The sequence below is a fragment of the Schistocerca piceifrons genome, chromosome 7 (assembly GCF_021461385.2).
Source record: "Schistocerca piceifrons isolate TAMUIC-IGC-003096 chromosome 7, iqSchPice1.1, whole genome shotgun sequence".
Classification (NCBI taxonomy): domain Eukaryota; kingdom Metazoa; phylum Arthropoda; class Insecta; order Orthoptera; family Acrididae; genus Schistocerca; species Schistocerca piceifrons.
Window position 1 is genome coordinate 98,103,629 of NC_060144.1, and position 12,014 is coordinate 98,115,642.

The following is a 12,014-nucleotide window of genomic DNA, read 5'->3' on the forward strand; positions in this document are numbered from 1 at the left end:
TGACGACATTTTTTAAATATCGATGTATCAGATTCCCAATATTTTTAAAAATATCAATTCAAACCTTCTATCGTAAATGCTAAAATAAAGCGGTGCGCCGTATAGAGAGAGTGTTGCTTTGTCGTGCAGGAGAACAATGCCTCTGCTGAATTTTCGACACACGTCGCGTTCTTCACGGCGTCATACTACGGTGGCAGTGTTACTCGGTACGAATCAGCGTTAATTGTTGTGGGCTTCCCTATAATCAGTGTGTACACAAATCGTTCACAGTCGAGGGAAACGGAGGATTTGACTTTCCCTGCTGATGACACAACTTTGCATTTCTCTCGCGGAAACGGGGAGGTTTGTCCGTGTTCCATAGGGGCTCCTTTGTTGCAGGTGTAAAGTCATGGCCCTTATCTCATCGCCGGCCTCAGTGGCTCTTGTTTACAGTTTACAAGTCCGGTATTTCTGTGCTTTGTCACCTGTTTAGAACCCAATTCATTTGTGACGTCCCGTCACAACAGAAAAGATAAGAATCTTGTTGTTTGCTAGTTGCAGATCGCCGAGTAATCCCATACTGTCTACTGATGAAGTAACTTTCACCCTTGAGGTTATCAGTGACACTCGTAACTCACGTCGACGTCCCGATGAAAACAGAGATACCTTTGTGGAGATACATTCTCAGAACACATCTCTGTAAATGTGTGGTGTAATGTGACAGACAATCAGCTGATTGGGCCTGTTGTGTTACCTCATCTTCTTATATAACCCATTATCTAGGCTTCGTTGAAAACTGGCTTCTAGCATTATGGCCGCGTGGGATTAGCCGAGCGCTCTAGGGCGCTGCAGTCATGGACTGTGCGGCTGGTCCCGGCGGGGGTTCGAGTCCTCCCTCGGGCATGGGTGTGTGTGTTTGTCATTAGGGTAATTTAGGTTAAGTAGTGTGTAAGCTTAGGGACTAATGACCTTAGCAGTTAAGTCCCGTAAGATTTCACACACATATGAACATTTTTTTCTAGCATTATGGGAAGAGGTTCCTTTGGTTATGGGGATGGACATGTCCTTCCAGTATGACGGGCTCCTGTACTTTACATTCGTCAGCTGACGCCTGCATTGAACTTAACATTCCCTGGAAGATGTTGTTGTTGTGGTCTTCAGTCCTGAGACTGGTTTGATGCAGCTCTCCATGCTACTCTATCCTGTGCAAGCTTCTTCATCTCCCAGTACCTACTGCAACCTACATCCTTCTGAATCTGCTTACTGTATTCATCTCTTGGTCTCCCTCTACGATTTTTACCCTCCACGCTGCCCTCCAATACTAAATTGGTGATCCCTTGATGCCTCAGAACATGTCCTGCCAACCGATCCCTTCTTCTGGTCAAGTTGTGCCACAAACTTCTCTTCTCCCCAATCCTATTCAATACCTCTTCATTAGTTATGTGATCTACCCATCTAATCTTCAACATTCTTCTGTAGCACCACATTTCGAAAGCTTCTATTCTCTTCTTGTCCAAACTATTGATCGTCCATGTTTCACTTCCATATATGGCTACACTCCATACAAATACTTTCAGAAATGACTTCCTGACACTTAAATCTATACTCGATGTTAACAAATTTCTCTTCTTCAGAAACGCTTTCCTTGCCATTGCCCGTCTACATTTTATATCCTCTCTACTTCGGCCATCATCAGTTATTTTGCTCCCCAAATAGCAAAACTCCTTTACTACTTTAGGTGTCTCATTTCCTAATCTAATTCCCTCAGCATCACCCGACTTAATTCGACTACATTCCATTATCCTCGATTTGCTTTTGTTGCTGTTCATCTTATATCCTCCTTTCAAGACGCTATCCATTCCGTTCAACTGCTCTTCCAAGTCCTTTGCTATCTCTGACAGAATTACAATGTCATCGGCGAACCTCAAAGTTTTTATTTCTTCTCCATGGATTTTAATACCTACTCCGAATTTTTCTTTTGTTTCCTTTACTGCTTGCTCAATATACAGATTGAATAACATCGGGGAGAGGCTACAACCCTGTCTTACTCCCTTCCCAACAACTGCTTCCCTTTCATGTCCCTCGACTCTTATAACTGCCATTTGGTTTCTGTACAAATTGTAAATAGCCTTTCGCTCCCTGTATTTTACCCCTGCCACCTTCAGAATCTGAAAGAGAGTATTCCAGTCAACATTGTCAAAAGCTTTCTCTAAGTCTACAAATGCTAGAAACGCAGGTTTGCCTTTACTTACTCTTTCTTCTAAGATAAGTCGTAAGGTCAGTATTGCCTCACGTGTTCCATTATTTCTACGGAATCGGCTTCTACTAGTTTTTCCAATTCGTGTTAGTATTTTGCAGCTGTGGCTTATTAAAATGACTGTTCGGTAATTTTCACATCTGTCAACACCTGCTTTCTTTGGGGTTGGAATTATTATATTCTTCTTGAAGTCTGAGGGTATTTCGCCTGTTTCATACATCTTGCTCACCAGATAGTAGAGTTTTGTCAGGACTGGCTCTCCCAAGGCCGTCAGTAGCTCAAATGGAATATTGTCTACTCCGGGGGCCTTGTTTCGACTCAGGTCTTTCAGTGCTCTGTCAAACTCTTCACGCAGTATCGTATCTCCCATTTCATCTTCATCTACATCCTCTTCCATTTCCACAATATTGTCCTCAAGTACATCGCCCTTGTGTAGACCCTCTATATACTCCTTCCGCTTTTCTGCTTTCCCTTGTTTGCTTAGAACTGGGTTTTCATCTGAGCTCTTGATGTTCATACAAGTAGTTCTCTTATCTCCAAAGGTCTCTTTAATTTTCCTGTAGGCAGTATCTATCTTACCCCTGGTGAGATAAGCCTCTACATCCTTACATTTGTCCTCTAGCCATCCCTGCTTAGCCATTTTTGAGACGTTTGTATTCCTTTTTGCTTGCTTCATTTACAGCATTTTTATATTTTCTCCTTTCATCAATTAAATTCAATATTTCTTCTGTTACCCAAGGATTTCTACTAGCCCTCGTCTTTTTACCTACTTGATCCTCTGCTGCCTTCACTACTTCATCCCTCAAACCTACCCATTCTTCCTCTACTGCATTTCTTTCCCCCATTCCTGTCAATTGTTCCCTTATGCTCTCCCTGAAACTCTGTACTACCGCTGGTTCTTTCAGTTTATCCAGGTCGCATCTCCTTAAGTGCCCACCTTTTTGCAGTTTCTTCAGTTTTAATCTACAGGTCATAACCAATAGATTGTGGTCAGAGTCCACATCTGCCCCTGGAAATGCCTTTCAATTTAAAACCTGGTTCCTAAATCTCTGTCTTACCATTATATAATCTATATGATACCTTTTTGTATCTCCGGGGTTCTTCCATGTATACAACCTTCTTTCATGATTCTTAAACCAAGTGTTAGCTATGATTAAGTTATGCTCTGTGCAAAATTCTACCAGACGGCTTCCTCTTTCATTTCTCTCCCCCAATCCATATTCACCTACTACGTTTCCTTCTCTCCCTTTTTCTATTCTCGAATTCCAGTCACCCATGACTATTAAATTTTCGTCACCCTTCACTATCTGAATAATTTCTTTTATCTCATCATACATTTCTTCAATTTCTTCGTCATCTGCAGAGCTAGTTGGCATATAAACTTGTACTACTGTAGTAAGTGTGGGCTTCGTATTTATCTTGGCCACAATAATGCGTTCTCTATGCTGTTTGTAGTGGCTTACCCGCATTCCTATTTTCCTATTCATTATTAAACCAACTCCTGCATTACCCCTATTTGAGTTTGTGTTTATAACCCTGTAGTCACCTGACCAGAAGTCTTGTTCCTCCTGCCACCGAACTTCACTAATTCCCACTATATGTAACTTTAAGCTATCCATTTCCCTTTTTACATTTTCTAACCTACCTGCCTGATTAAGGGATCTGACATTCCACGCTCCGATCCGTAGAACGCCAGTTTTCTTTCTCCTGATAACGACATCCTCTTGAGTAGTCCCCGCCCGTAGTTCCGAATGGGGGACTATTTTACCTCCGGAATATTTTACCCAAGAGGACGCCATCATCATTTAATCATACAATAAAGCTGCATGCCCTCGGGAAAAATTACGGCCGTAGTTTCCCCCTGCTTTCAGCCGTTCGGAGTACCAGCACAGCAAGGCCGTTTTGGTTATTGTTACAAGGCCAGATCAGTCAATCATCCAGACTGTTGCCCTTGCAACTACTAAAAAGGCTGCTGCCCCTCTTCAGGAACCACACGTTTGTCTGGCCTCTCAACAGATACCCCTCCGTTGTGGTTGCACTTACGGTACGGCCATCTGTATCGCTGAGGCACGCAAGCCTCCCCACCAACGGCAAGGTCCATGGTTCATGGGGGGCCCTGGAAGATAGATCGCCTCAAATCTTCTTTTTCCTCGGTCACCAGCACCTTTACACCTTTAAATTTTAACCGGTGGGGATGGTGTAAGGCGAAGTGTGAAACGAAAACATAAATATGACAGACGAATTGAATCGCTTATTACTAAAAGCAGATAAATCCTCAAAACGGGGAATTATAGATTTTGTTAGTTTTGAGTTTTCTTGAGCCATAGATACGTCGCTTGGAGTTAAGATGAGAGACAGCCATTGCCTTGCTGCTTGTAGAGAGCGGATTTAGATCTGTAATTGTTTCAAATAGGGCCCAATTCCACTAGTCATCACGTTGGTAGACCTGGAATCATGCTGAACCAATCCGGAATTTTTGTTGAAATCTTTGATAAACTATTCAACTTACAATATTAAGTTGGGCAGCTCAGAGTTTTAAGTTCCAAATAATGATGGAAAAACGATAAAACTGAAGAAAGATCGTGCTTGATCCCTTTTTAATATGCTATGGGTCTTTACATTTGAGATAACATAGCATGACAGCAGATGGAGTTACGCTTTACTGTTGCCGTGAGGGCCACTGTAAGAAAGGTCCTAATGAAGTGTGCGGCTTTCTAAGCCATTTCATTCAGTACTTGGTCCCCATAAGAGAACACCTGTTGAACAATACATAAAGTAGCCAATATCGCAGTCACATGGTAATAGTGTGATTGTTCTTAACAGACGTTGACAGTTTCGATAAAATCTGTTACTATTTTCCCGTTTGAGGGCACTCTTGTATATCATCTGATCGCGACGTAGGTGTCATGAAAGAGACGTTACGAAAGTGCAACTGACTACTTATTCCAGGACAGCATATGTCGTTTGTCACCGATTTCAGCCGCCTTGGTCGCTTTAGCAATCGAAATAGTGAATTTTAAAACATAATAGATCCTTTTATACAAAAAGGTCGACGTCTCAGCTGAAACTATGGGAAGAGGCACTAGAAAATAGGACAAAGTACAATTTCCTACCCGTTAGTTTGTTTGCTATTTCTACAGTTCAGAAAAGAAAAAGGCAAGTAGATATTACGCTCTATATCGAAGGTCTCGAAGTTTTTACCTTTACATTAGTAAAAGTCATGACATATTTTCCCATCAAGAATATTGGGCTTCGTGAAACAGAGGCATATGGTGGGGAAGTTCCCTTAAACAAGAAGAAGGAACATGATGCTGAGAAACTACTGAAGTATATTACAAATGGATACTATAAAGTTTCTGTAATAATCTGAAGACGTAGCCTACAGTAGAATCGGGTGAAGGTGACTGAAAACTGATTAGAAATAGTCATGTCTGTAACGTATTTCGTCTTCATTTATGTATGAACTTCATATATTTTATTAACAAGCAGCTATCATCATTTGTAACATATTTTGTATTGACTTTTTATGAAATTAGGTTAGTTTTGTGAGGACTTAGAATTATAAATATGATATTAAATATGTTCAGTAGTTTGGATTAAAAAACATTTAGTAACGATAACTTACTTGGTGATAATGTAAATGTACTCCAGACATTACATTTATTGCACTTAAAATATTTTCATTAATAAAAAATAAGCTTTTGCTTTGCTGTTTTTTAAATAACTGCTTAAAATATATTTACTTCCTACTCCAGTGCTATATGGGGATAACTCCATGTGAAAAAAGTCACCATGGCAGCTAGAAATATTTTTCAACCTCTTATTATCCTTACAAATTCCAGAAATTCGGTTGTTTCACACGGCAGAAAGAAGCTCGTCATTAAATATTTAAGACAGACTGTGGAATATTTTTCCTTCGACATGAATAATTTATCAATTGTGAGTTGTCCCCTTTTAAAAATAAGCGATTCAGTTGATTGTTGGGTTTTGAATAGAGATGCCTTTATAAAACAAAAAACATCACAAAGACGACCTTAGAACGAAAGATTGGAAATACATAGAGGTCAGGAGTTTACTTTATCAAAATCAACTTTGAACTTACACATTTGCCTTTGCTTTAACAGGTTCCGAGAGTATTTGTTTGGGTTACATTCTAACAACCGTATCTTCGCAACTAATAAAAATTAAACACATATCATATGGAATATTTTCTCCGAATTACTTTCTACTGAGAACTCCTATAATAAAGGTATTTTTAAGTATCTCTTGAGTTTCGAAAGGTGACTGCATAAAAACCTGAAGACGTACAGCAAAATGACAAATGTCGGCGGATAGGACATATCTCCAAGTTGCGATTCGTAATACACGCTATTGTGTAGTTGTAGCGAGGTGCGGCTGGCCGGTGTGGCCGTGCGCTTCTAGGCGCTTCAGTCTGGAACCGCGTGACCGCTAGGGTCGCAGGTTCGAATCCTGCCTCTAGCATGGATGTGTGTGATGTCCTTAGGTTAGTTAGGTTTAAGTAGTTCTAAGTTCTAGGGGACTGATGACCACAGATGTTAAGTCCCATAGTGCTCAGAGCGATTTGAACCAATTTAGCGAGGTGAAGGCGCGTCAGAACGTGCAGGCAAATCACACGCAGCGTATTTTTGCATTTCGTTAGTTGGCACCCTTGACAGTGGATTTTACAAATCCCACACGCGTATTGGCTTTTACAGTGTAGAAAAGGGTATCCATATTGCACCCAGGCAATATGAGTAAAAAACTTAAAGAGACGCTCTACTGCCTGACGTATATCTATTTTCTGTGTTCCATGTAGTGTTTTCCTAGTCATCTTCTGGAACCCTGAAGGTTATTGTTAATAAGTGATTGAGATGCAGGATGTAACCTGTATAAGTGCAGATATTTCTTTCGGTGGCAGAGAATTGTGTACTTAACAACATTACATCAGTACTTATGTTATCTGCAGACTAATAATTATAGCCATTGCAAGACGTATGTTTTTAGATTGGTTAGTACCTCCAAGTACGTGTGGCTAGAGCAAGCCGTTAATGCTTATTTTAACCTGAGCAACAGTTCAGGTTTGAAGTGTGGACACGTGGACACAAAACGAATAGTCTAAACTGACAGGCGTAACCCACTTAGTGATGCAGTTCCGTCCATGCAGAAAACATCAGGTCGTAAAGTTTGTGACATGTTTGTGTATAGGCTATTCGACGCGGAGAAAAAACAACAAACACACTGAAGAGTTCACATATTAAGCTACCACGTATAAAAAATCTGCACGTATATGTGTTACACACAGTATATGTTTAACATTGCTCCTGAAACAACCTGTACATCCATTTTGTATTACTGGTAGGCTAAATGTGTAGGATTAGATATGATACAGTATCACTAGACGAAATGAATACACTAGTGGTCATCAAAATTACTACACCACAGAAGATGACGTGCTACAGATGCGAAATTTAACCGACAGGAAGAAGATGCTGTGATATGCAAATGATTAGCTTTTCAGAGCATTGACACTAGGTTGGCGCCAGTGGCGACACCTACAACGTGCTGACATGAGGAAAGTTTCCAACCGATTTCCCGTACACAAACAGCAGTTGACCGGCGTTGCCTGGTGAAACGTTGTTGTGATGCCTCGTGTAAGGAGGAGATATGCGTACCATCACGTTTTCGACTTTGGTAAAGGTCGGATTGTAGCCTATAGCGATTGCGATTTATCGTATAGCGACATTGCTGCTCACATTGGTCGAGATCCGATGACTGTTAGCAGAATGTGGAACCGGTGGGTTCAAGAGGGTAATACGGAACGCCGTACTGGATTCCAACGGCCTCGTATCACTAGCAGTCGAGATGGCATCATATCCGCATGGCTGTAACGGATCTTGCAGCTACGTCTCGATCCCTGAGTCAACAGATGGGGGACGTTTGCAAGACAACAACCATCTGCACGAACAGTTCGACGACGTTTGTAGCAGCAGGAACTATCAACTCGGAGACCATGGTTGCGGTTACCTTTGACGCTGCATCACAGACATGAGCGTTGCGATGGTGTTCTCAGCGACGATCCTGGGTGCACGAATGGCAAAACGTCATTTTTTCGGATAAATCCAGGTTTTGTTTACAGCATCATGATGGTCGATCCGTGTTTGGTGACATCGCGGTGAACGCATAATGGAAGCGTTTATTCGTCATCGCCATACTGGCATATGACCCTGCGTGATGGTATGGGGTGCCATTGGTTACACGTCTCAGTCACCACTTGTTCGCATTGACGGAATTTTGAACAGTGCACGTTACATTTCAGATGTGTTGCGACCCGTGGCTGTACCTTCATTCGATCCCTGCGAAACCCTACATTTCAGCAGGATAACGCACGACCGCATGTTGCAGGTCTTATACGGGCCGTTCTGGATACAGAAAATTTTCGACTGCTGCCCTGGCCAGCACATTCTTCAGATCTCTCACCAATTGAAAACGTCTGGTCAGTGGTGGCCGAGCAACTGGCTCGTCACAATACGCCGGTCACTACTCTTGATGAACTGTGGTATCGTGTTGAAGCTGCATGGGCAGCTGTACCTGTACACGCCATCCAAGCTCTGTTTGACTCAATGGCTAGGCGTATCAAGGCCGTTATTACGGCCAGAGGTGGTTGTTCTGGGTACTGATTTCTCAGGATCTATGCACCTAAATTGCGTGAAAATGTTATCTCATGTCAGTTCTAGTATAATATATTTGTCCAATGAGTACCTGTTTATCATCGGCATTTTTTCTTGGTGTAACAATTTTAATGGCCAGTAGTGGACTTGTGTATGTGTGAACCGTGTGCTTTCAGTCCGACTGAGGTCTGCCGTGCTGCGTCTTGCGTTGTTGCAGAACCGCGGCCACGGGCTCGACATGAACGTGCAGGGCGCCTGGTTGGAGGGCATCACGGGCCGCGGCGTCGTCGTCACCATCCTGGACGACGGCCTGGAGACGGAGCACCCCGACCTCGTGCGCAACTACGTGAGTGCCGCCCCACACTGCTGGCTCTGGCTCTGCGGCTCTCACATCTGGGGGTGGCTGCCCGTCGTCCATACCCAGGCAGCGGTGCTGCGTGTGCCCGATTACACGTCCCTTTTAGCGCGCAACACGAGTCCGTGGTGTTGCACATATTGTTTGAACTCGTTACCCCCACCTTGCCGTTGCATGTTGTTCGGAACCGAAACCGAGCGAGGATGTCCTCTTCTTGGTTTCCCGAGATTACCGTAAATCGCTGTGCCAGCATGGTTCCTCTGGAAAGGCACGGTTTGTTACCTTTTCATCCCCGAAACATTCTGAGCGTGTCCTCCGTCTGTAGTGACATCGATCTCGATGTGACTTTAAACCTGAATCTTTCTTCCTTCCTTCCTACGGGGCACGCTTAGGGACTCAGTTGTTCTCTGCCGTCTCCGGATTGGACATACACGGTTGACCCACAGCTATCTCCTTCGCCCTGAGAACCCGCCCAAGTGTCGCTGTGATGCACGGTTGACAGTGGTCCATCTTCTGATGGATTGCCGCCTTTTAGCCCCCTTAAGGTAGTCCTTTAATTTACCAGCTGCACTTCCTTTAATTCTAAGTGACGATGCGTCTATACCTGACTCAGTTTTACGTTTTATACGTGCAGCTGGGTTTTATCACTCGCTCTAGTGTGGGTGCTCTCGCATGATTTCTCAGGCTACATGCACCCAATCGACTTTTAATTGTGACGTGGATACCAAAATAGTATCTTTTATGGTAACAAATTGTGTTGGTACCTCTATCAACGCTTTCCAGCTGGAGATTCTTCATTTTTAGTTGAGAGGTTGACCTTTTACCTGATCCATCAACCACTGTAATCTGTTTTACTCTAGTCAACTATTTGCTCTGCTCCTTTTAAGTTTCCTCTATTTTGTGTTACTGCGGTGTTCATTTTAGCTCTGTACCCCTTGGTGTTCCTCCCTCTGGGTGCAGAGGTTAAGCTTTTACTGTATAGGCCTTTTACAAGTGTGTATGTTTGGAACTGGGGACTGATGACCTCGATGTTCAGCCCCCATCAAACCCCAAAACAAACCGACCTTCGTACGGAAAAGAAGGCAAGTGTAGAGGGTGATTCAGCGGCCGCTACCGATGTAGTTTTATGCAACCCCCAATGCTATATCTCGTCTTCAGAACCATGCCCGAGAATTTCACATTCCCCCACTCGCTAAATGCGAACTATTAGTCCTACAGAAAAAACGAGTAGGACCTACAAAAGTGACCGTCAGACGCACCCCCGCTCCCATACTCAGCCTCTGCCGGCAGTATTTCCAGTATGTTGTTCATGACACTCCCTCCTGCCACTGTTCAAAAAATTGCGAGTGCGTGATTTATTTCCCACACATTTCTGGTCCTCACTGACCGGCCTTACTAAGCCACCGACTTAGTCGATCACTCACAAATTGCAAAACTGGCATTTCGGTGAATATTACCTAACAATTTTCTGAATTTTGAGAGCATAAAATAAATAATTACGTCGTTGTATTTGTCAGGCCTTCTGACTACAGACAAAGTCTGGACCGAATTTTGAACGTAATTAGTTTACAAACTAATTATATAATTTTATAGATGCCTTTTTCTTTCATTCCCCTTACGCTCACGTGCACGCTTAAATTAATTATGTTAACGAAATAGCTGACTATGCTGGTGGCGTAATAGCATAATTAATAGAGACCAAAAAAGGTCGAACATAGGGAATAGTTCCTGTTGTCGGAAATTTTTGTACAGTGGCGGGAGGGAGTGCCACGAGCAGCATACTAGAAATCTTGACTGCTGAGATATAAGTATGGGGGTGGAGGTGTGTTTGAAGGCCATTTTTGTACGTTTGTCTTGAGTAACCCGAAACCGTGCCCTCCATAGAAAACGCGTCGCAGTACAAAAATTAAGTATGTTAAACTTCCCTCAAAAAGTCCCTGTGCAATTTTTTTCCGGAGGACTAATAATTTGTTGGTAGCGGGAGAGAAAATATGAAAATCTCACGAGTGATTTTTGAAGGCCAAATGTACCATAGCGAGTTGCGGTTGACGCATCCTATATGTCCGTGCGTGACAGCGAACCCGTTGTTACAGGACCTCTGACCATACAAGCCGAACTAATTAACCGCAGGTGTGGTTTGGAGTTGTCTGCAGCTGTGCACTTCACAGTTCTCACAAACTGATGTAGAGGGAAATAAGAAAGGGGGAATGTGGTCACTTGCTGCAAATAACAGCTGAGTACTTAGTTGAGTAGTCACAACAAGAGCAAACGTGATAAATCATTAATCGAAGTATTCTCTACATTAAAAGAGTGTGGACCGGCAAGCAATGGAATCTTAGAGCTGCCGATAAATTCTCATCAAAGTTTCCCACTTCCTTAATGTCTGTTGCATAAGATCAACAAGACTTCGATTTTCTTTTGTCTTCGAAGTGACCGTTTTCTTCTGTTTGTGTTTTTCACTGGCATAGAATACTGCGACCGCACACAAAGCAATAACTACTGCTGTTCCGTCTTTGCGTTCAACGCTATGATAGCTTGCTGTCTGTGCATGCAGTACTGATATTCGCTCCATGGCGCGTCTAAACATTCACGACTGCCCTGTTTCGCTTCAACGAGCTTTTGTAGTGCGCTTAAAGGAACGTGTGAATGGGCACGACATGCGACTCTCACTGACAAAGAAACTTCACCAACTTGCACCAATTTTTTAAGGAGACAAAAGCACTCTTGCAAGATGTCATGCCGAGCAATCGATCCT

At 42.9% G+C, this 12,014-nt stretch overlaps 1 protein-coding gene across 1 annotated transcript in view; it reads left to right on the forward strand.

Annotated features, from left to right (window-relative positions):
* The window catches only part of LOC124805476 (furin-like protease 1), a 231,155-nt gene that overhangs the window by 130,750 nt on the left and 88,391 nt on the right, over positions 1 to 12,014 (forward strand). Inside the window, exon 3 of the mRNA XM_047266040.1 lies at positions 9,122 to 9,250. Coding sequence (XP_047121996.1) covers positions 9,122 to 9,250 — 129 coding nt within the window. The remainder of the gene's footprint in view (positions 1 to 9,121; positions 9,251 to 12,014) is intronic.